The sequence below is a fragment of the Oncorhynchus keta genome, chromosome 7 (assembly GCF_023373465.1).
Source record: "Oncorhynchus keta strain PuntledgeMale-10-30-2019 chromosome 7, Oket_V2, whole genome shotgun sequence".
Taxonomy (NCBI): Eukaryota; Metazoa; Chordata; class Actinopteri; order Salmoniformes; family Salmonidae; genus Oncorhynchus; species Oncorhynchus keta.
In genome coordinates this window covers 25,552,100-25,577,124 of record NC_068427.1, presented here as the reverse complement: position 1 = coordinate 25,577,124, position 25,025 = coordinate 25,552,100, and the positions used below count along the sequence as shown (strand labels likewise).

The window sequence follows — 25,025 nt, the reverse complement described above, 5'->3', positions numbered from 1 at the left end:
TACCTAACCATAAACATCAATGCCTTTCTTAAAATCAATACACAGAAGTAATATATTTAAACCTGCATATTTAGTTAAAATAAATGTATGTTAGCAGGCAATCTTAAACTAGGGAAACTGTGTCAATTCTCTTGTGTTCATTGCACGCAGATTCAGGGTATATGCAACAGTTTGGGCCGCCTGGCTCGTTGCGAACTAATTTGCCAGAATTGTACGTAATTATGACATAACATTAAAGGTTGTGCAATGTAACAGCAATATTTAGACTGGTGGATGCCACCCGTTAGATATAAATGGAACGGATCCGTATTTCACTGAAAGAATAAACGTTTTATTTTTGAAATTATTGTTTCCAGATTTGACCATATTAATGACCCAAGGCTCGTATTTTTGTGTGTTATTATGTTATAATTAAGTCTATGATTTGATAGAGCAGTCTGACTGAGCGGTGGTAGGCAGCAGCAGGCTCGTAAGCATTCATTCAGACAGCACTTTCGTGCGTTTGCCAGCAGCTCTTCGCAATGCTTCAAGCATTGAGCTGTTTATGACTTCAAGCCTATCAACTCCCGACATTAGGCTGGTGTAACTGATGTGAAATGGCTAGCTAGTTAGCGGGGTGCACGCTCGTAGCGTTTCAAACGTCACACACTGAGACTTGGAGTAGTTGTTCCCCTTGCTCTGCAAGGGCCGCGGCTTTTGTGGCGCGATGTGTAACGATGCTTTGAGGGTGGCTGTTGTCGATGTGTTCCTGGTAGCCCAGGTAGGGGTGAGGAGAGGGACGGAAGCTATACTGTTTCACTGGCAATACTGAAGTGCCTATAAGAACATCCAATATTCAAAGGTATATGAAATACAAATGGTATAGAGAGAAATAGACCTATAATTCCTATAATAACTACAACCTAAAACGTCTTACCTAGCAATATTGAAGACTCTGTTCTGAGCATGGAACTTAAACTTTAGCTTTTTTACATGGCACATATTGCACTTTTGCTTTCTTCTTCAACACTTTGTTTTTGCATTATTTAAACCAAATTGAACATGTTTCATTATATATTTTAGGCAACAAAAAAAAATTAATTGATGTATTATATTAAGTTAATAAAAGTGTTCATTTAGAATTGTTGTAATTGTCATTATTACAAATAAATAAAAATTGGCCGATTGTAATCGGTATCGGCTTTTTTTTGGTCTTCCAATAATCGGTATCGGCATTGAAAATCATAATTGGTCAACCTCTAGTTTACCCAGACATCTCCATTTTGGATAGATCATTCTTTGTTGTTGTTTGTTTAGTGGTTTCCAATTTTCCCAGAAGTGTTTAGAGTCTATGGACATACCCAGCGTGCGACAGAGCTGCAGGAGTTGTGACATGTTTTTGTTTTATGTTGTGATATTGCCTAGGGGGGCATATGGGGGAGGGAATGCTGTCACCTCCAGGCAGGTGTTTGTCCCCCCCTGTGTGCTGAGTGTGTCAGGTTCTTGTGAGGTTCTGGCATTTAGGTCGCCACAGACTAGTACATGTCCCTGGGCCTGGAAATGATTGATTTCCCCCTCTAGGATGGAGAACCGAAAGGTTGCAAGTTCAGATCCCCGAGCTGACAAGGTACAAAATCTGTCGTTCTGCCCCTGAACAGGCAGTTAACCCACTGTTCCTAGGCCGTCATTGAAAATAAAAATGTGTTCTTAACTGACTTGCCTAGTAAAATAAAGATAAAAAATAAAAATAAGCTGTCTTCATTAAAGTATGGGGTTTTAGTGGGGGGGATATAGGTAGCACACAGGACATTTTTCTCTGAGATAATTTATTTTTGAATTTCTAGACAAATGTCAAATGTTCCTGTTTTGATTAATTTAATGAAGTGAGTCAGGTCTGCTCTATACCAAATTAGCATACCCCCTGAGTCCCTTCCCTGTTTCACACCTGGTAGTTTGGTGGATGGGACTACCAGCTCTCTGTAACCTAGAGGGCAACCAGTGGGTCCGTCTCCTCTATACCAGGTTTCTTGTAGGATGACAATGTCTGTATTTCTGATTTCTTTGAAGTCCAGGTTTCTGCCTCAGACATGTCATTGGCTTGTGCTAGTGTAAGAGTGGGGGTTGTTCCTGTTTGCCTGCTCATGGCCTGGGCGTTTGTGTGACTTCCATGTTGAGGGGTGGGGTGCATGGGGTGGGCAGGAGGGGCATAGATCTGATCTGAGAGGGTCTAAATGGGGTGTGGGCATGGTTGATTTGGGGGTTGTTGATTGGTTGGGGTGGGGGTGTGTATGTGGCTGGTGGTGTTGTGGTCTGGATGTAGGTCCTGATCTGTTGCTCCTGTGTGAAGTGTTGGGGCTGCGCTTGAGAGCGATGTCCTTTAGAGTCCAGGCGAAGGTGGGCACTGCTGCCTTGTATAGGTGGACCTGGTCATAGAGGCTGTTCAAGTCCAGGGTGGAGTGGTGGGCCAGGAAAACATTTGGTTTTGAGGCACAGTCACAGGTAATACTTGCGTTTACCCACTGTATGGTAGCAGGGTGGAAGTCTTTTCATGGTAGCAGGGTGGAGAAAACCACTTGTGCATCGGGGAAAGTAAACTTTTTCAATCACTCCCTTCAGTGCTGTGGCCACCCTTTCCTGCTGTGTTCTCAGGTAATTTGTGCCTGTGTGTATTATTATGTGGCTAGGTGAACCTAGTTGGTCCTCAGACAGAAGGTCTAGGGCGCGCTGGGTGTTTGGACACCAGAGTTTAGACACACTGTGTTTGGGAAAAAGTTTATTTTCTTATATATATTTCCCATTTGAGTCCATAAGGAGTACAATCTGTATCTTGTGTATGTCCTCAGTGGCTGTGGGGGGGTTGTCAGGAGGGCTATCAGGGTGGCTGACGGGGAGGTGCCCAGAGGGGGTGAGATCACCTGGGCTTGGGGTTCCTCATTTGTCTGTTCTGCTGTGATGTCGATGCAATGGTCAGGGTCTGGTGTGGACTGTTCTGCTGTCGTGTTGAGACTTTTGGCGGGAGCTGAGGTGGGCTGTTCTGCTGGCTTCTCTGCGGGGGTGGCCACCTCTCTAGTGGGTTTTTCTCTGTCACACGCCATCCCCCTTACCCTCTCCTCCAGCAGTCTGATCCTCTTCTCTAGTGCACTTTTCATCTCCTGCTCTTGCTTTTTATTTTGTTGTCTCACCACAGTCCTGAGTGCAGATACGTCTCTCTCCACCTCCAGCTCTCCGGGTCTGGTTAAGGGGATGTTGTTGTGCTGGACTGTTGTCTGGGTCTGTGCTGACTGAAGTGTAATCTCCTGCTGTTCCAGCTCCACCCGCCTTACCTCCAGCTGGGTAAATGTATCCTTCATTTCAATGAGGTGGTAGTACTCTGTGCTGGGTGGTTGACTTTCCGCTTGGGGTTGCTCGTCCTTGGGGTTATATAATGAAGAGGTCTGGTCTGACCCGTTCGGGGTGGGGGTATCTTTCTCAAGGGAGAGCTTCTCCTACTGGGCTAATTCTTTGATTAGGTGAACGTATAGCTGAAACCATTTGGGATTACCCTGTACAAATACTGTTCCAGACTTATAGAGATGTATATTAGCTGACTCTGAGTCCTCATTGTCTTGTATCCTGAGTTTCCACCCCTCGTTAACACCCCCTCCCACCCCCCACCCCTTAACAGAGAGGTAGTGAGCTAATGTAGCACTGTGCCATGCCAGGGGATGGTCTCTGTGGAAGATGAGGTTGCTGATGTTCCCATTTTTATAATAGTCAGCAAAAAGTGTCACTTGATTTTCCATAAGTGGCTTCATTTTGTTGTCTTTTCTTGCCTTATCATTCTTTACATACACAGGGTACTGTATTTTAATTGCCTCTGAACAGCAAGAAGCAGCTTCTAAGGCCTCTCCATTTGGTTGGAGTAGACTCCCCTGCCATTGTTGGGCTAAAGGGCTTTGACACCTCTCACTTGACACGTCAGTGCTAATTGAAGTTGTATCAAGCTTGGCAGCCTTCATTTAGCATTCAGTCCTTATGAAGTAATGTAATGTATTTTTCTTCTTGGCTTTTGGAAATAAAATATAGCTTCAGACTAAACATTACTCACTCAGTTCCAGGTTGGATGGTGTTTTCAGGTTTCTGTTGTTTTCCAGAGAATTTGCTGTATAGCGTTGGAATAATAATCTTTGGTAGTTGTAAGCCTTCCAGTTGATTCCGTAATTCCCTTCAAAATCAGGTTGAAGGTTTTGAGTTTTTGATTTGGAGTGAAGGTTCTGTTGTAGAGGGTAGCATCCTGTATATGTTCCTGGCAAAAAATTGTAAGTTTATCTAACTCTAAACATATATATTTTTTAAAGAACATGCTGAAAAATGCAGGGGCTCATCTGATCATGACCTCTCTGTCTCTCTCTCTCTCTCTCTCTCTCTGTCTCTCTCTCTCTCTCTCTCTCTCTCTCTCTCTCTCTCTCTCTCTGTCTCTCTCTCTCTCTGTCTCTCTCTCTCTCTGTCTCTCTCTCTCTCTGTCTCTCTCTCTCTCTGTCTCTCTCTCTCTGTCTCTCTCTCTCTCTGTCTCTCTCTCTCTCTGTCTCTCTCTCTCTCTGTCTCTCTCTCTCTCTCTCTCTCTCTCTCTGTCTCTCTCTCTCTCTGTCTCTCTCTCTCTCTCTCTCTCTCTCTGTCTCTCTCTCTGTCTCTCTCTCTGTCTCTCTCTCTCTGTCTCTCTCTCTCTGTCTCTCTCTCTCTGTCTCTCTCTCTCTGTCTCTCTCTCTCTGTCTCTCTCTCTCTGTCTCTCTCTCTCTGTCTCTCTCTCTCTGTCTCTCTCTCTCTGTCTCTCTCTCTGTCTCTCTCTCTCTGTCTCTCTCTCTGTCTCTCTCTCTCTGTCTCTCTCTCTCTGTCTCTCTCTCTCTGTCTCTCTCTCTCTCTCTCTCTCTGTCTCTCTCTCTCTCTGTCTCTCTCTCTCTCTGTCTCTCTCTCTGTCTCTCTCTCTCTCTCTGTCTCTCGCTCTCTGTCTCTCTCTCTCTGTCTCTCTCTCTATCTCTCTGTCAGTATTCAGGGGGCAGCTCTGTCTCTGCTGGAGTTCTACTACAGGGACTTCCCTCTCCATAACCCTGCCCTTCTCTCCGCCTCCAAGCACCGTGCCGCCAAGCACCTGGCCGGCCTCAAGGTCTACACCGTGGACGGTTAGTACACCTACGGTTTTTCTATGGTTCCTCAATTTGGTTTGTGTCCCTGTGTCGTCTGACCTCCAATCATCTCTCGTTTCCTCTTTGTAACTGCATCTTCATGTGCAGCACTGTCTGTCTTTCATTCTTTGTCTCTCCATTCTCTCAGCTCTCTGTCTACCGTATTTGTTGCTTCGTTGTGACGCTCTCTCTTCATCTACTCTCCCATGCCACCCTAAGCAGCGTTTAAAGCTGAAGTGAGAGCTTACCTTTTGGACAATGACAGTAAGTAAAGATCTCTGTGTGCCCTCTCACTTTTCACTAGTGTACACTACTAACCTCACGCCTTACTTCCCTTCCCCACCCCCAATGTTTACACTGCTTCTAAGCATGCACACACAGATACACACCAATCTAACCACCACTTTCATTCCCGTAATATGCTTTACACACACACACACATGCGCACAGGCACCAACTTCCCAGCTCAGTGTGAGACAGCTTTTCTGGTTCTTCTTTATGTTCTTTGTAGCAGAGTTTGATAGAGGAGTATGCTGGTACATTGTCCTCACAGACATTTGCATTTCAGCCTTTTAATAATTCATCACACTAGCTCCTTCTGCACATTCCCATGCTATCTCTTTGTCTCTGTCTCTCTCTCTCCCCTTTCTCTCTCTCTACCCCTCGTTCTCACGTTCACTCTCTCTCATCTCTCTGTCTGTCCGTATTTCGTACTCCTTTTCTCAGTGTGTTCTCCAGTTAAGTCAGCAGTGTTTCTGTAGGCTAGCAGAGTGGGTCTTTAGGTTTCTAGTGTTTTTAACCAACCCAGATCTGCTCCAATGGAACTCACCCGTATTTATTTTGGGGGATTTAGAAAAAATAGGATTGCAATGAAATTTCTTAAAACATTTATTTCTCAATCGGAAAAGGGCTGTGCTACCAAGCCTGTGCTTCGTTCAACCTCACACACACACACACACATATACACACTCACACACCTTGGTGTTAATGATTCATCTCTCTTGGCCTGTATCTGCCGGGGTTACTGTACTGAACCCTCATACACACATATCCCTCATAAATATGGACCAGATTCCACTCCTCCATATTCATATCCCACAGGAACCCTAATTTATGCTTTTACTACTTCTGGGTTAGTTATTGGTATTCATCATAGAGAGAGAGAAATTAATTCTATGATCAAACTGGTATTATTGTGTTTGGAGATCGTTCTTGTTTTTTTAATTATATGAATATTTACTACCTGGTAGCCAGATGTGTTAGTTTCTGCTTTAGCCAACTCTGTTGTCATTTGGCAGTTGTCTAAACCATAATTGGGTCTGACTACCAGGCTAAATATTTAATCACTCTCACAGTGAAAGGATCTGAATTGTGAAACTGCCTAATGAGATATTTAGATGTTACACAGAATCCGCACTAAGATCTGTGTTTTCCCCGGGTTACTGGCAATATACTGACTGGGCCACACAGTGATCTTCCCATCATGCCTCTGTGCTTCCTGTTTGTAGGCCCAGTGAACCAAGCGGGGCCAGCAGGGGGGTCGCAGGTGGGGGATCAGCCACGGGCCATGATCTCGGCAGCAGCCAGGCGCAGAGACGCCACTCACAACGAACTATACTACGAAGAGGCCGACCATGACCGACGGGTCCGCAAACGCAGAGCCAGGTGAGAGGGAGAGGAGAGGGAGAGGAGAGGAGAGGGAGAGGAGAGGAGAGGGAGAGGAGAGGGAGAGGGAGAGGAGAGGGAGAGGAGAGGGAGAGGAGAGGGAGGGAGAGGAGAGGGAGAGGGAGGGAGGGAGGAGAGGGAGAGGAGGAGGGAGAGGAGGAGGAGAGGGAGAGGAGAGGGAGAGGGAAGAGGAGAGGAGAGGAGGGGGGAGGGGGAGGGAGGAGGAGAGGAGAGGGAGAGGGAGGGGAGAGGGAGAGGAGAGGAGAGGAGAGGGGGAGAGGGAGAGGGAGGAGGAGAGGAGAGGGAGAGGGAGGAGGAGAGGAGGGGGAGAGGGAGAGGAGAGGAGAGGAGAGGGGGGGAGGAGAGGGAGAGGGGGAGGGAGGGGAGGGGGGGGAGAGGGGAGGGGAGGGGGAGAGGGGGAGGGGGGGGGGGGGGAGGAGAGGGGGAAGGGAGAGGAGAGGGGAAGGAGAGGAGAGGGGGAGGGGAGGAGAGGGGAGGGGAGGAGAGGAGAGGAGAGGAGAGGGGGAGGGGAGGGGGAGGAGAGGAGAGGAGGGGGAGGGGAGGGGGGACTGAGTGACTTAAAAACAAAAAGGTGGTGTGAAAGGAAAAGAAGAAAGCTGAAAGATACATAAGTATGCTGCTTAATGTAAGGATTAAAATATAGATGAGGGTTTCGATAGATGGACATAAGAATTGAGGGCTAAATGTTGGCCTGAGTGTTTTTATAACTTGTAGGATGCAAGAACAGATGAGTGTACAGTATACTGAATGTTTTCTGTACATTGTTGTAACGTTAGGCTGGTGGTAGCTGTGGAGGAGGCCTTCATGCATGTGAGGCGGATGCAGCAGGAGGAGCAGAAAGCATCCCCTGGGGATGTGATGGACGTACGGGAAGCGGCCCTGGCCATCTTCCCCTCCATGGCCCGCACCCTGCAGAAATACCTCCGAACCACCAGAAGGCAGCACTGCCACAGCATGGACAGCATCCAGAGACACTTGGCCTTCTGCCTCACACACAACATGAGCCCCAAGGTAGGCAAGCTTCAACTTCTTGGTTCCAGATCATCCCCTGGCCAGTGTCACTACTAGACATCTCTTGGCCTTGGCCCAACATAACAATCTCTATAGCAATATGATTGTGTGTGTCTGCTTCTGTGTCTCTTCAGGCATTCCTGGAGGCCTACCTGTCCCCTGGTCCTACGCTACAGTATGGTCGAGAGCGCTGGATGGCCGGTCAGTGGACTCTGGTCAGCGAGGCTGCGGTCACTGGCGGTCTAAAGGAGGACACAGTCTTCTCACTGAGGTGTCTAGACTTCAGCCTAGCGGTAACAGTCAAGTCCATCCCCTACATTCGAATGACCGAGGAGTACGTCGATCCAAAGTCACACAAGTTTACCCTGAGTCTCCAATCTGAAACATCAGTCTAACAGATGCATGTAGAAGAACTGTGTCTTTTTGAGTTCAGTTTCTTAAACCCTCTTTTACTTTCATGCTATTTTGCTTTTCTCTTCTATTTATATTACCAGTGTTTATAAAGATTATTTTGGCTACTTTGAGATTTGTTATTGTACGTAATTGATATGAACAGATGCATATTGGATATTGTAACAAGATGAAGTGTTAGCTGGTCATATAATAGTTAATAAATGGTAGGGATCCCCAGCCCTATGGCTCTTTTGGAGTGAAGATGACCGATGGAGAGTGTTAGGGAACATGCTCTGATTTCTATTGTCCTGAGGCACACTGGAACATTGAATTCTGTCAGCGGGTTTTCAATACACTGTAGATGACCCTCCTGCATTTTGTTCTTCCTCTGTGTGTGTGTGTGTGTGGGGGGAGATAATATAATAATATAATATGAATGAAATACTACCTAATAATCACAAACAGTTCAGGTTTATCAAACTAAGAATTGCTTTTCTTTACAGTTAATGGATTGTACATGTGTGTTTTTATATACGGTTGGAGTGGGAAGTTTACATACACTTAGGCTGGAGTCATTAAAACTCATTTTTCAACCACTCCACAAATTTCTTCTTAACAAACTATAGTTTTGGCAAGTTGGTTAGGACATCTACTTTGTGCATGACACAAGTAATTTTTCCAACAATTGTTTACAGACAGATTATTTCACTTAGAATTCCCTGTATCACAATTCCAGTGGGTCAGAAGTTTACATACACTAAGTTGACTGTGCCTTTAAGCAGCTTGGACAATTCCAGAAGATGTCATGGCTTTAGAAGCTTCTGATAATTGTCATCATTTGAGTCAATTGGAGGTGTACCTGTGGATGTATTTCAAGGCCTACCTTCAAACTCAGTGCCTCTTTGCTTGACATCATTGGAAAATCAAAAGAAATCTGCCAAGACCTCCACAAAAATTATAGACCTCCACAAGTTTGGTTCATCCTTGGGAGCAATTTCCAAATGCCTGAAGGTACCACGTTCATCTGTACAAACAATAGTATGCAAGTATTAACACTATGGGACCACGCAGCCGTCATACCGCTCAGGAAGGAGATGCTTTCTGTCTCTGAGAGATGAATGTACTTTGGTGCGAAAAGTGCAAATCAATCCCAGAACAACAGCAATGGACCTTGTGAAGATGCTGGAGGAAACGGGTACAAAAGTATCTCTATCCATAGTAATACGAGTCCTAAAATGACATAACCTGAGAGGCCGCTCAGCAAGGAAAAAGCCACAGCTCCAAAACCGCCATAAAAAAGCCAGACTACGGTTTGCAACTGCACATGGGGACAAATATCGTACTCTTTGGAGAAATGTCCTCTGGTCTGATGAAATAAAAATATAACTGTTTGGCCATAATGACCATCGTTCGGTTTGTAGGGAAAAGGATGGAGGCTTGCAAGCCGAAGAACACCATCCCAACCATGAAGCACAGGGGTGGCAGCATCATGTTGTGGGGGTGCTTTGCTACAGGAGGGACTGGTGCACTTCACAATGGCATCATGGGGCAGGAAAATTATATGGATCTATTGAAGCAACATCTCAAGACATCAGGACAACAATGTCAAGGTATTGGAGTGGCCATCACGAAGCCCTGACCTCAATCCTATAGAGAATTTGTGGGCAGAACTGGAAAAAATGTGTGCAAGCAAGGAGGCCTACACACCTGACTCAGTTACACCAGCTCTGTCAGGAGGAATGGAAGCTTGTGGAACACTTCCTGAAATGTTTGACCCAAGATAAACAATTCAAAGGCAATGCTACCAAATACTAATTGAGTATATGTAAACTTCTGACCCACTGGGAATGTGATGAAAGAAATCAAAGCTTAAATAAATTATTCTCTCTACTAATATTCTGACATAAACTGGTGATCCTAACTGACCTAAAACATGTCATTTTACTAGGATTAAATGTCAGGAATTGTGAAAAACTGAGTTTAAATGTATTTGGCTAAGGTGTATGTAAACTTCCGACTTCAACTGTATGTAATGTCTTGTGTTTTTATTTAAAAGTTATATTTGATTTGATTGATGCTTTTCTACCTGGCTGTACAGTTTGGCTGTATAGTTATGGAATTATATGGATGAAAAAGGTTCTGTTATTGTACTCCCCAGGATTCCTAGACATATCTGTAAGAGGTTGTCCGACTCTGTTATAGGCTCAAACCCAAAGCAGACTATTGCGGAATACTAGTTGAGCAAACAAAGAAGCTAGTATGACCGGAAGAAATGTATTCATGCATTAATGTGTCTTATCTCCAGATGAAAGAAAGCTATTATTACATTTCTACAGAACCTAACCTTGTAAACTAAGAGAATCCGATTGAGGCTCAAGTTTTTTGTCTTCAGATATGAGAGAAGACAACAGATTAAAGAAGGATGTCACAATATTCTCTCTTTTCGTCCCTATTTTATGAGTGTTTGAGAAGTGTGGAGAATACACACAGAGAAGTGGTTCTCGTAATGCATTTTGTCCCAGACATGACTGACTGATCTGATACCGTAGCTTCTCCTCTACTGTCTCCAGGTCTGCATACACGCATCTTCATGTACTGAAAGTGATTCAAATAGGCCAAAATGATACATTTCTCATGTCTTTTTTTACATTGTTTGATATGGTATGTTCCTCAGTATTGATGTTCAGAGTGCAGACAACAGTCTCGTTATAGTGAGGGAAGTCTACAGTCACAAAAGAGGCTGTACAACTGGCACGGATATGGGATTTTTATGCTTATCTCTGTGAACTCAATATACAGTATTTGTTTTAATATTGTATTGTTTTAGCCAAATCTTCCCTATTACATGTGCATATTATTCAAGACTATATTAGAATGAAATTGTTTGTTATTGTACAATCATTGTCACCGAAGGGTTACATGTTTTTGAGGATTTTATAATGATTCAAATATGGCTGTGAATATTTGTCTGTTCGAATTCACCCTTTTATTAGTTTTTATCTTGAGGTGACCACAGGTTCTAAGTGTTGGATAGGTCAAAGCAAGGTTGCCAACCAATTGCTTTCCCTAATCTAACCAATTCCTATATGTGACTACTTCAAGGAAGGGAGAAAGGATGTATTTTTCAACTATTCGACCAGGGCATTTGTCTCCTTGTATGTCTCCTTCATTACAAAGGTGCCTCTGTTTTAAAACACATATGATGTATGCTCAATGTGTTTGTTATTGTATGCAAGTATGTTCGTCCAATAATGTATGGTGTGTGTGCGAGTGCACAATTGTCATCCTAAATGTTGTTCTGATCAATTCGGTCTCAAGTTTTCACTGGTGTGTTTTTTTTAAGATTTACATATATGGAATTACAATAACTGTATAAAGATTCAAATTTGTAAAATAAATATTTGTATGAACATTTTCAACATTCTCATTACTTTATTGTTGGTGTGTGTCGTGCTTTGTATTTGTCTGTGCACTAGAAAGTATGTAAGTGAGACTATTGGGTGAGAGAGTGTCTATCTGCACTGTCCAGTTGAAGACGAGAGAGAGTGAGTTCATATCTGAAGCCCCCTTCACACTACTGCACCCTGGGCTTACAGAACACAGGGATCTCTCTCCTGCCACTTCATCATATTCATCTCTTCTATTTGCCCACTGAGGGAGAGTGAGAACGAGGGATGAGTCAAGGAGGGAAAGAGACAGACAAGGAGAGAAACATGGAGTGAGAATACATGAGACAAAATTATCAGAAATACAGTGTAGACTTTGTTAATGTTGTAAATGACTATTGTAGCACAACAGTTTTCAGCTGTGCTAACAATTGCAAAAGGGTTTTCTAAGGATCAATTAGCCTTTTAAAAGGATAAATTAGCGAACTATGGATAAGCTAACACAATGTGTCATTGGAACACAGGAGTGAGGGTTGTTGATAATGGGCTTCTGTACACCAATGTAGATATTCCATTAAAAATCAGCCTTTCCCAGCAACAATAGTCATTTACAACATCAACAATGTCTACACTGTATTTCTGATCAATCTGATGTTATTTTAATGGACAAAAATATAGCTTTTCTTTAAAAAAAAACAAGTGAATTTCAAAGTGACACCAAACTTTTGAACTGTAGTGTATATATTTAAATAAAAGAGTTGTGGACATTGCAAGGTGTGAATTTATTTATTTAACATTGAACTGATTTAGCACTCTTATCCAGAGCGTCTTACATCTTCACACAGCGCCCCCACGACCCTGTTATTCCAAACACCATGCTCTGCCAACGGAGCCAGACGGGACCCAATAGTAATAACAAAGATATAGCCACTGTGGCATGGAGAGAAGGGTCTGTGTGCACTGAAGTCCAAACCTAAAATGCAATTATCTACACACAAAGCATGCATTAGAGGACATGGTTTGGAGACAGCAAAATACACAAAGATAGCACACTTTATTGAGGTTTAGGATAGTGTACAGCAGCAGTTCACAGATGTTGTTTTATTTAACTAGGCAAGTTAGTTAAGAACAAATTCTTATTTACAATGACGGCCTAGGAACAGTGGGTTAACTGCCTTGTTCAGGGGAAGAATGACAGCTTTATACCTTGCCAGCTCGGGGATTCGATCTAGCAACCTTTCGGTTACTGCCCCAAGGCTCTAACCGCTAGGCTACCTGCCGCCCCATTGATCAAACAAAATTTTGATTTATGTCTTTGTCTTGGTCGCCAACCATTTTCATAAATTAGTAGAATTAAGGGAAGGATGGAAAGTACTGTTTGGGTTCTTCTCAAGTATCTCTGTCTGTCAGCACATTGTTAATTCTCTTTTTCAGATTGATTTCAGTTTATCAACAGATCTTTTTCCAGATTCATGAAAAACAAATGCTGTTAATGGGTTTTCTTATAATGCAGAGCGTTGACTTAGGCCAGACACGTTGTACAAAATCTTCTATAAAAGCGTTTAAGTCTATTTCTCTCACCCTAAACTTTGATGATAGTACAGTAAAGAGACTATACAACAATGTTATTCATTCTAGATGACAAATTCACAGTTTTTGAATTATTCATCATCGTCGTCGTCTTCTTCATCATCATCAGAGTCATCTGAATCATCAGAGTCATCATCAGAGTCATCATCAGAGTCGTCATCATCGTCGTCGTCGTCATCATCATCCTCTGTGTTGACCTTGCCCGACAGGACGTTCTCTATCCAGTCCGCCAGCTTCTGGGCTGTGAGCAGATCTTGTTCTTCCATCTCCAGCCAGATGCTGTCAGCCTGTCCAGAGGAAGAGAGAGAGGTCAGGGGCCAAAGGTCATGGACCATCGTGAGTTAGATCTAAGTTTCACAATTTCTGACTGGTTTCCACCAATTCCTCATGCTGTATTGGAGCTGTTCGGGGACTCACGTCAGTAACGTTGACCACGCCGATCTGAGGTTTGAACAGGTCCACCTGGAAGGTCTTCTCCCAGTAGGGGATAAGCTGAGGAGAGTGAGAGAGAACACACTGTGAGATCTGAAACTGTAGGGACTTGAGTTCACGTAATCCTGTCCGTCCGTCTGTCTGTGTCTCACCAGTGGGAAGTCATCAGGGTCGATCCAGATTATGCTGAGACCAGGGTGGTGGGTGTTGTCTCTAGCCACCTCCTTCAGCAGCTCCAGGAACTCATAACCATCTGAACACCACCAAACAACACATTAAGAAGGTTAGTCTGTGTTTTATCATGCCAGGAGAAGTTTGTTTGATTTCCTGAAAGCTATGAACCATTTCAGTGATTCTCAGTTTCAGATAAGACTGATAGGAACCTATGTTGCAAAGCTGATGTTGGCCCTGATCAAAGCTGATGTTGGCCCTGATCAAAGCTGATGTTGGCCCTGATCAAAGCTGATGTTGGCCCTGATCAAAGCTGATGTTGGCCCTGATCAAAGCTGATGTTGGCCCTGATCAAAGCTGATGTTGGCCCTGATCAAAGCTGATGTTGGCCCTGATCAAAGCTGATGTTGGCCCTGATCAAAGCTGATGTTGGCCCTGATCAAAGCTGATGTTGGTCCTGATCAAAGCTGATGTTGGCCCTGATCAAAGCTGATGTTGGTCCTGATCAAAGCTGATGTTGGTCCTGATCAAAGCTGATGTTGGCCCTGATCAAAGCTGATGTTGGCCCTGATCAAAGCTGATGTTACTGTAATATGGATGTATTTTTTTTTACCAGGGTCCTCCTCCTCTGCGAAGGCCACTATATGGCTCCCCTCCACAACGTCCTCCTGAAAATGAGACATCATGAGACGCTGTCCAAGGTTTGATAGAAATGAACACACTTACTGTTGTACTTGCCTTTCTTGCATTAACCCTTGAACTTGCATAAGGTAAATGAAATGACAAAAAAACTCACCCATGTCTCAAACATGTCCTCAGCACGCAGCTTTCGCAGTGTTGGCCTGAAAACATTACACAACGCTATCAGTCACAGACCACTGATCAGATCATCAGAATGAAGTGATCCTGTTCTGACAGCCGCAGTAGGGTTGCAGGTAGCCTAGCGAATAGAGTTTTGGACCAGTAACCGAAATGTCACTAGTTAGAATCCTGAGCCGACAAGGTGAAAATATGTTGATGTGCCCTTGAGCAAGGCACGTAACCCTAATTGCTCCAGGGTTGCCGCTGACCTGGCCATGACCTGACTCTCAGGGAGAAATGGGATATGCAGAAAACACAGGACAAATATAAGCACCCACCCCCAAAAAACTATTACACCATACCTTCTGTGTTCAGTGACGAAAGCCACGATCTCCTCCTCAGAGTTGGGTCTGTCAGGGAGGGTGACAGGCTCCTCCATGAAGGGCTCGTAGAAATCTACCTCGTTCATTTTCAGGGTCAGCTCCTTGGCCACCTTAAACACCACAGACACCAGAATCAGCACCCAACTTCTTCAGCACCCCTTCTCACAGACCAAGGCCATAAGATGTCTGTATACTCACAGCTTTCTCAAAGGTGGCAAAGAATTTGATGTAGGGTTGGAACTGCTCTGCAGCCTCCTTGAATGCACTGTAGTCTGGAGGAAAGGAGCGGTTTATGAAGAAGAGAAAGGAGTGGATGGGAGGAGGGAGGGAGGAGAGCAGAGGGCATTTGACTTCTTTTGAAGATGGTGTACTACTGTATAACCACTACTCTATAACTACACCATTTCTTATCCGTTGAACAGAGGTAGACCTTCAGCATTTAGAATAATTCCCCTTCTGCTGCTATCATTTAGCATAGCTGTCTGTGAGCGTCTACTAGCTTGTGTGTGCTAGCTAGACTAGGATTGGTCTTTAGGGAGATGCCATTGACACATACGTATACTGAAATAACTGAGTCCCGTTGACCCCTAGTTTTAGGCTACCACAGTCGGTCAGGTGTGAGACAGCCGCCTTGCTTATCATGAGCGCGATTCGGTGTCTTACGATAAATGGAAAAATATTTGGCCCTCGCAGCTGTGTGTGAAGGGAGGGTAAAATTGGACATGTAAATCCATGGGGATGGTGAGTTTAAAATTCCCCGGTTATTATCAAGGCCAGGGGATCAGCCAATAGCCATCCATCCCTGGCCACACTATCAAGACAGGGAGCACATTTAAACAACCTTAACACATACACACAGAGACACACACAGACAGATTGTCAGAAAGTCAGAAAGACAGACACACACACACACTCACGTTCTGAGTCCTCGTTCTTAAAATATCCAATTAGGCGGATGTCTTCCTCCATCCTGTCGAAGGCCCTCAGCTCCAGAGCACTTCCTATCACCTCCACAGGCTCCTCCAAAAGCTAGAGAGAAAATAACATAACAGTAAGCTGATCCTAGATCTGTGAGTAGTATCAATGAGGGCACCCCCAGTCCACTCACGTCTAGAAGGAACTCCACCAGGGTGTCGGCAGAGAGCATGCCGTCAAACTCAATCACACGGTCTGCCTTGAACACATACACACTGCCCTCTTCCACCAGGCCTGGGGTCAGAGGGTCAAGTACAGACCATTATTTACAACCATTCACTGAATGCTTCACAAAAAAACTTTTGGTGCTTCATGTAGTATGCTTCATAGTCATGTAGTATAATAATAATGACGAGCAACTATAGTTCGCACTGAAGTGTTGATGTGTTTCCTTACCCAGCTTCTTGGCAACCTTGGTGTCTTCGTGGGAGTCTACCATTCCAAACCCAATCTCCTTTTCCTCCATAACCTGAGCAGCCAGCTGGAGATGAAGACAAAAGTCAGTTAGTGACATTCTTTCAATGTCATCAGTCATAACACTTAAATTGGAACAGTGTCCAATAGAGCCCTTGTTGTTCTACACTCAGGAACTATGATCCAGTTTGAAGCATGTTTGGCAGGGGGACAGACAAACAAACAGGGCTGAGATGAGGCTTAGTTGGAGTGACGTTATTGAGTAGATAATGGTCCAGAGAACAGAACAGCCCCAAGGCAACACACACACACACACACACACACACACACACACACACACACACACACACACACACACACACACACACACACACACACACACACACACACACACACACACACACACACACACACACACACACACGATGACTAGAAGTGCCATGCTCCATATCCATGCCAGAATCCTGCAGCCATTGTGGTCTCAATAGGTGAGAGTCTGCCAGCCAAGGCCTTGAGCTCTGACAGATACCAAGGCAAATTGAGGCTAAGAATACCCGACTGACCGAAATATCAGGAGGGGAACAGTGATTAGTCTGTCTTCATCCAGATAATACGTTGACAGGTGATCATTCAGGGCTTTGAACATCATGTTTGAAAAGCACTTTATGAATACAGTTATCGCTGTTAACATTTAGAAGCATGGACTCTCCATTGGTTGTAGACAAGAAGAAAGTCTTTGTCATACTTTTGACAACTCAGCAAAGTGGTACATTGTTCAACCTTTAGCAAACCCAAACAAAGAACACATAGGCCTAGACAGAATACAACACAACATACATTACCACATGCAACATGGAACAAGTAGCCATTATCAAAGCATGAGATACTGTATGTTGATGAAACACTGACAGAGTGATGAAGAAAGGCCAGAAGTGGACTCTTCAAACAAACCTCACTCTGTTGGCTCCTTATAAAATAGTGGAACATGGCAATCCTATACAGATAACCTGTAGCGAAGCAATAGAGCAAGTAATTATGTTAATTATGATGACCCAGGGCCCTAACCTTAGTCCAGTACACCTGTGGTGAGTTAAATATCTGGGGCTATTAGGAGTGAGAGACTGTGCTCAGGTTATCTGCTGCACATCATACTCTAACTCAACACAAGCCATGAGGAGCACAGGACAGCTAGAGAGGGGAGATTAGGCCATAGTAGTCCACTGTCACAGCTCTGCTGAAGTGGTCCTTCTGTGGCTCAGTTGGCTCAGTTGGTAGAGCATGGCGCTTGTAACGCCAGGGTAGTGGGTTCGATTCCCGGGACCACCCATACGTAGAATGTATGCACACATGACTGTAAGTCGCTTTGGATAAAAGCGTCAGCTAAATGGCATATATTATTATTATATTAAGTGGGATAGTAACTGACACTTTACTTGAAGTAGCTTCAAATGAAGTACTCTTTACCTTATAAATGTATTCATAGGACATTATAATATAGATGCCGTCATAGAACATTAGCGAACACACACACACACACACCTACCTCAAAGTCATAAGAATCACTGATTGACTTGTGACGGGGTAGCTTAATCAGTTGATCATGTTTAATTGAATGACAGCCATTTTATGACAACGTTTTATTACAGTCTCTCATTCTAGCTCTCACTCTTAACCACTTCAGTAAATTGTGGGTGCCGTGCCCATTGGGACACTCTAATGTCTAGGTACTGTAATGATTTATGGAGTGGGTCTAGCTGACCCAGTGACCCCAGATTGTTAAATCACCTCAGTCCAGCCCAGGTGCTCCCCCTCCCTAGTAACTCTTCTCTTTCTTCTCTACCCACCATCTCTTTCTTCTCCTCCTTATCTCTCTCTCTGTCTTGTCCTCCTTCATCTTTTCTTCACCATCTCGTTCCTAGACTCACCATCTCCCTTTTTCTGGCTTCCTCCTCCTCAGGCTTACCTCCAGCACCATCTCAGTCATCAGGTGTTGTTTCTGCAGCTCCTTCCCATCAGGGATGGGTTTGTGGTACAGCAGACACATCATGGTGTACTTCTTCATGGCCTTCTGGTAGTTCTTGTTATTGATGTCGATGACTCTGTCTTTCCCGTCATAGCGAGGGAACTCCAGTCCCTTCTCGGTCTGAACGAGCGGCGACAGAGACAGGCACGGGAGCAGGAGCAGCCACAGGGCAAGCATGGTCTAGGGACGTGTTATGAACGACCACACACCCTGAGAATCACAGAGTAACCTTTAATCACTAGATACGGCCTCCACAAGAGTACTTAGGCTGAGGAAGTTCAATAAACTCCCCAAAATTGAAAAATACTTTTTTTTTTAAACAATAGATAGAGAGGTGTAGAATAACACGTTGCCCTTAAATTATAGTATAATTATAGTATCTCCTTGAGTCTCCTTCCAAGCAGTCCTCTGTAGTCCAATGCCCAAGGCTTGTTTAGGAACCAGCGATCCTCTCTCTCCCTGTTTCACTCCCTTGCTCCCTCTCTCCAGCCAAGACAAAGGGAAAGAACAGACCTCACAGACCTGGAGCGCTGGGGGGCTAGATACCGTACATAGCAGCGACCCTCTCCCCCTGGCCACCACACACAGGCCCATTTTTAGGAGACCAGTTGTTTAAGTGCTAAAAATAAATAGGTGAGTGAGAGAGATAGAGAGAGAAAAAGCACGAGAGGAGAGAGGAGATAGTGGGTTTTAACAGGCCTCTGCTCTCTGCTCACACTCTCACACCATGGCGTTTCTACTTGGCATGTTGGGAGGAATGAGAGAGAGCTGTGCTGAGGAGATTTTGGGATGATAGCAATCTGGGGCCTGCATATCTACAGTTCTAACAGTCACTACAGATTGGGTTTGTAACCATGAGCATAAAAAGAGACCCCTGAACAGTGCTCAGCACCGTCAAACGGGTGTTCCCAACAGGTTAGCATTATGCTAACAGTGTCCCACTCCACAACGTCTAGTGTATGTTGATAGATGCATGCAGTGACAGGCTAATGGACAGCGCCTGAATGCAACTAGAATATAATTGCGATAGCTTTATAGTGGCTACTTTAACACTAGCTGTCCCATTGCTGTGCAGTTGTCTGTTAGAGCATACTGTTGGAATCAGACTAGGGTAGGGGGAGGTGTTGGCTGGGGGTTACAGTTACAGTCAAAAGGAATAATCAGACAAGGAGACTCTGACGTTGTGTGTGTGCGTGCGTGCATTCATGTGCCTGTCGACAGCCTATGGAGAGAAGGTAAATGTACTCTCCTTTGAGAGGGTAGGCTTAACTGGGATATTAGGCAGGATTGGGTAGGTTGCTTTCTAAATGTAATCCATTACAGTTTCTAGTTACCTGTCCAAAATTGTAATTAATTACTTACTCCATAAGAAGCATCATTAGTGGTTTCTGACTTGTGGTTAGACTTCAATGCTGAATTTAATGCCATTGAGAAAACAGAAAGGTGTGATATAATGTATTTTTTCCCAAACATCCTTTCTGAATTTAAAAGTAATCCAGAAGTAATCATCTAGTTTTTCAAAAGTGTCCCCCAAATGCGTTGACACTGAAACTTTTCCCCTGACCCTTGACTCCAGGGATGTGCTGACAATCACTGAAACAGCTGTGTATACATGTATGCATATATCACAGGGGGTTGGTGGCACCTTAATTGGGGAGGACGGGCTCGTGGTAATGGCTGGAGTGGAATAGGTGAAATGGTATTAAATACATCAAACACATGGTTTCATGCATTTGATACCAGTCCATTTGCTCCATTCCAGCCATTATCATGAGCTGTCCATGAGCTGTGTGAGCATGTAGTTTACCTGTTGCCAATGACCATATGCAAAGCAAAACAAAGGCTTTATCTCAGCAAAATATAAAACGTGTGACCCAGGCACCATTTTCTTTGAGTACACTGCCTGTGTGACTATGTGTATCTCTGGGTAGTCTAACTGATGAGGACAGTAACATGAGTCTTTTTTGTCAAGGTTTGTTTTCAGCCTTGCAGAGACAGTAACCCGATATCTCTGCTTTCTCATTGTCACTGGGGCTAAAATGGAACAGCCTGGGCTTACAGGACATTGTATGGCTCAGAGTCTCTGATGAAGAAGTAACCTGCTAGCAGGCCGTGCTTGGTGTTATCACAACTTCAATGTACTGTAAATGGATAGTGATTACTATTGCTAAGTTTTATACTGGCAAAAAAGGAAGGTTGTGTGTTTGTTGAGTTCACTTGCAGGACATATCAGAGTCAACTCCATACTTTACCATCCCTGCTGTAGGAAGAGGAGAATTGCAGCTTCTCTTCATACTTGTGCAACCTGGACTCGGGGTTAGATATAACATAGTTAAAGTCAATCTATGAGACTCAAATTAGTATGAAATGTTACGTTTGGTATGGTATGTGATTTGTGGATGTCCAGCATCCATTTCGTATGATATGTTATGAATTACAATTCGCATGGTAGTATAGTTGAAGTTGGACGTTTACATACACTTAGGATGGAGTCCTTAAAACTTGTTTTTTCAACCACTCCACACATTTCTTCTAAACAAACTATAGTTTTGGCAAGTCGGTTAGGACATCTACTTTGTGCATGACACAAGTAATTTTTCCAACAATTTTTTACAGACAGATTATTTCACTTAGAATTCCCTGTATCACAATTCCAGTGGGTCAGAAGTTTACATACACTAAGTTAACTGGGCCTTTAAATAGCTTGGATAATTACAGAAAATGATGTCATGGCTTTAGAAGCTTCTGATAGGCTAATTGACATAATTTGAGTCAATTGGAGGTGTACCTGTGGATGTATTTCAAGGTCTACCTTCAAACTCAATGCCTCTTTGCTTGACATCATGGGAAAATCAAAAGAAATCAGCCAAGACCGCAGAAAAAAAATTGTAGACCTCCACAAGTCTGGTTCATCCTTCTGAGCAATTTCCAAATGCCTAAAAGGTACCACGTTCATCTGTACAACCAATATAACGCAAGTCTAAACACTATGGGACCATGCAGCCGTCATACCACTCAGGAAGGAGACGCATTCTGTCTCCTAGAGATGAACGTACTTTTGTGAGAAAAGTGCAAATCAATCCCTGAACAACAGCAAAGGACCCTGTGAAGATGCTGGAGGAAACAGGTAGAAAAGTATCTATATCCACAGTAAAACAAGTCCTATATCGACATAACCTGAGAGGCCACTCAGAAAGGAAGAAGCCACTGCTACAAAACTGCCTTAAAAAAGCCAGACTACAGTTTGCAACTGCGCATCGGGACAAAGATTGCATTTTTTGGAGAAATGTCCTCTGGTCTGATGAAACAAAAATAAAACTGTTTGGCCATAATGACCATCCTTATGTTTGGAGGAAAAAGCGGGAGGCTTGCAAGCTGAAGAACACCATCCCAACCGGGCAGTAAGGGGGTGGCAGCATCATGTTGTGGGGGTGCTTTGCTGCAGGAGGGACTGGTGCACTTCACAAAATAGATGGCTTCATGATGAGGGAAAATTGTGTGGACATATTGAAGCAACATCTCAAGACATCAGTCAGGAAGTTAAAAATTGGTCACAAATGGGTCTTTGAGAAATAAATAATTCTCTCTACTATTATTCTGACTTTTCACATTCTTAAAATAAAGTGGTGATCATAACTGACCTAAGACAGGAAATTTTTACTAAGACTACATTTCAGGAATTGTGAAAAACTGAGTTTAGATGTATTTTGCTAAAGTGTATGTAAACTTCCAACTTCAACTGAATTACGAATTGCAATTCAAATCACATTTTATTGGTCACAGACATGTGTTTAGCAGATGTTATTGCGCGTGTAGTGAAATGTTTGTGTTTCTAGCTCCAACAGTGCAGTAATATCTAACAAGTAATATCTAACAATTTCACAACAATACACACAAATCTAGGTAAAGGAATGGAATTAAGAATATTTGGACGAGCAATCTCAGAGCGGCATAGACTAAGATACAGTAGAACAGAATACAGTGTTTACATATGAAATTGGTAAAGCAAAATATTTAAACATTATTAAAGTGACTAGTGTTCAATTATTAAAACGGCCAGTGATTTCAAGTCTATGTATATAGGGCAGCAGCCTCAAATGTGCTAGTGATGGCTGAACAGGTAGTGGCTCGGGTGGTTGGATGAACAGGTGATGGATGAACAGGTAGTGGTTCGGGTGGTTGTTGTCCTTGATGATCTTTTTGGCCTTCATGTGACATCTGGTACTGTAGGTGTACTGGAGGGCAGGTAGTCCCAGTGTTTAGGATCAGCGAAGTGGAGGTGTTTTTTCCTACCTTCACCACCTGGGGGCGGCATGTCAGGAAGTCCAAGACCCAGTTGCACAGGGCGGGGTTCAGACCCAGGGCCTCAAGCTTAATGATGACCTTGGAGAGTACTATGGTGTTGAATGCTGAGCTATAGTCAATGAACAGCATTCTTACATAGGTATTCCTCTTGTCCAGATGGAAAGGAAAGGGATAGGGCAGTGTGCAGTGTGATGGCGATTGCATCGTCTGTTGACCTATTGGGGCGGTAAGCAAATTGAAGTGGGTCTAGGGTGTCAGGTAAGGTGGAGGTGATATGATCCTTGACTAGTCTCTCAAAGCACTTCATGATTACAGAAGTGAGTGCTACGGGGCGATAGTAATTTAGTTCAGTTACCTTTGCTTACTTGGGTGTGGTCCTTCTGTAGCTCAGTTGGTAGAGCATGGCGCTTGTAACGCCAGGGTAGTGGGTTCGATCCCTGGGACCACCCATACGTAGAATGTATGCACACATGACTGTAAGTCGCTTTGGATAAAAGCGTCTGCTAAATGGCATATATTATTATTATTATATTATTATTATTATTATATTATTATTATTATATTATTATAGGAACAATGGTGGCCATCTTGAAGCATTCTTGGACAGCAGACTGGGATAGGGAGAGATTGAATATGGCCGTAAACACTCCAGCCAGTTGGTCTGCACATGCTCTGAGGACGTGTCTAGGGATGCCGTCTGGGCCGGCAGCCTTGTGAGGGTTAACACGCTGAAATGTCTTACTCATGTCGGCCACAGAGATGGAGGCCGAGTCGGGCTGCATTGTGTTATCCTCAAAGCAGGCGAAGAAGGTGTTTTTTGTAAATATTTTTTTATTTCACCTTTATTTAAAAAAAAAATATTATTTCACCTTTATTTAACTAGGCAAGTCAGTAAATTATAAACAAATGATGGTCTTCCAGAAGGCAAAAGGCCTCCTGCGGGGACGGGGGCTGAGATTAAAAATAAAAATATAGGACAAAACAAACATCACGACAAGAGAGACACCACAACACTGTCAGGGACGTGGCTGGTTTTGCCTTTTGTAGTCCGTAATTGTCTGTACACCCTGCCACATACGTATTGTGTCTGAACCGTTGATTGCGACTCCCCTTTGTCTCTATACTAATGTTTTGCCTGCTTGATTGCCTTATGGAGGGAATAACTACACGGTTTGTATTCGGCCATATTCCCAGTCACCTTGCCATGGTTAAATGTGGTGGTTCGTGCTTTCAGTTTTGCGTGAATGCTGCCATCTATCCACGGTTTCCGGTTAGGGTAGGTTTTAATAGTCAGAGTGGGTACAACATCTCCAATACACTTCCTGATAAACTCAGTCACCGTATCAGTGTATTAGTCGATGTTAGTCTCAGAGACTTCCCAGAACATGTCCCAGTCTGCGTGATCAAAACAATCTTGAAGCGTGGATTCCAATTGGTCAGTCCAGCATTGAATAGCACTAAGCACGGGTACTTCCTGTTTGAGTTTCTGCTTATAGGAAGGGAGGAGCAAAATGGAGTCGTGATCAGATTTTCAGAAGGGAGGGCCTTATAGGCATCCCGGAAGTTGGAGTAGCAGTGGTCAAGTGTTTTAACAGCGCGAATACTACAGTCAATGTGTTGATAGAACTTTGGTAGGTTTTTCGTCAAATTTGCTTTGTTAAAATCCCCAGCTACAATAAATGTGGCCTTAGTTTGCATAAAGTCCAGTGAAGTTCTTTGAGGACAATCACGGTATCGGCTTGAGGGGGAATGTACTTGGCTGTGACTAAACCGAAGAGAATTCTCCTGGTAATTTCGATTGTGAGGTATTCTAGTTCAAGTGAACAAAAAGGACTTAAGTTCCTGTATGTTATCACAATCACACTATGAGTAGTTAATCATGAAACATACACCCCTGCCCTTCTTCTTCCCGGACAGATATTTATTCCTGTCTGCGCAATGAACTAAGACCCCAACTGGCTGCATGGACTCAGAGGGTATATCTAGAGAGAGCTTTGTTTCCGTGAAACAGAGTATGTTACAATCCCTGATGTCTCTCTGGAAGGAAATCCTCACCCTGAGCTCATCAACTTTATTATCCAGAGACTGAACATTAGCAAGTAACATACTCGGAAGCAGTGGGTTGTGTGCGTGCCTCCTGAGTCGGAGTAGGGGTCCACTCCGAATATCTCTTCTCCACCGGCTGTGTTATGGATCAGCCTCTGGAATCATTTAAATTACCCGGGGGATACGAACAAAGGGTCCAATTCGGGAAAGTCATATTCCTGGTCATAATGCTGGTAATGCTGGTGAGTTACCGTCGCTCTGATATCCAAAA

At 43.9% G+C, this 25,025-nt stretch overlaps 2 protein-coding genes across 2 annotated transcripts in view; one reads left to right on the top strand and one right to left on the bottom strand.

Annotated features, from left to right (window-relative positions):
- Positions 1–8,629, top strand: part of LOC118385827 (vang-like protein 1) — a 52,924-nt gene extending 44,295 nt beyond the window's left edge. Inside the window, exons 6-9 of the mRNA XM_052522350.1 lie at positions 5,002–5,135; positions 6,647–6,803; positions 7,601–7,835; positions 7,970–8,629. Of these exons, the coding sequence (XP_052378310.1) occupies positions 5,002–5,135; positions 6,647–6,803; positions 7,601–7,835; positions 7,970–8,230 (787 nt within the window). The 3' untranslated portion in view covers positions 8,231–8,629. The remainder of the gene's footprint in view (positions 1–5,001; positions 5,136–6,646; positions 6,804–7,600; positions 7,836–7,969) is intronic.
- Positions 8,630–12,649: 4,020 nt separating this feature from the next.
- Positions 12,650–18,973, bottom strand: LOC118386213 (calsequestrin-2-like). The gene is made up of 11 exons (XM_035773761.1): positions 18,344–18,973; positions 16,363–16,447; positions 16,100–16,200; positions 15,909–16,020; positions 15,190–15,263; positions 14,971–15,101; positions 14,604–14,649; positions 14,421–14,475; positions 13,789–13,889; positions 13,622–13,696; positions 12,650–13,491 (listed from the first exon to the last, which is right to left on the bottom strand). Exons 1-11 carry the CDS (start codon positions 18,578–18,580, stop codon positions 13,276–13,278), a joined length of 1,233 nt encoding a protein of 410 aa, XP_035629654.1. The 5' UTR covers positions 18,581–18,973; the 3' UTR covers positions 12,650–13,275.
- Positions 18,974–25,025: the final 6,052 nt, after the last annotated feature.

Excerpts from the sequence above, each read along its gene's own strand:
- LOC118386213 (XM_035773761.1), bottom strand. The coding sequence starts at position 18,580 with ATGCTTGCCCTGTGGCTGCTCCTGCTCCCGTGCCTGTCTCTGTCGCCG. Across the intron at positions 15,102-15,189 it reads TTGCCACCTTTGAGAAAGCT|GTGGCCAAGGAGCTGACCCT; the intron begins GTGAGTATACAG and ends GTGGTGTTTAAG. Across the intron at positions 13,492-13,621 it reads GCGTGGTCAACGTTACTGAC|GCTGACAGCATCTGGCTGGA; the intron begins GTGAGTCCCCGA and ends TCCTCTGGACAG.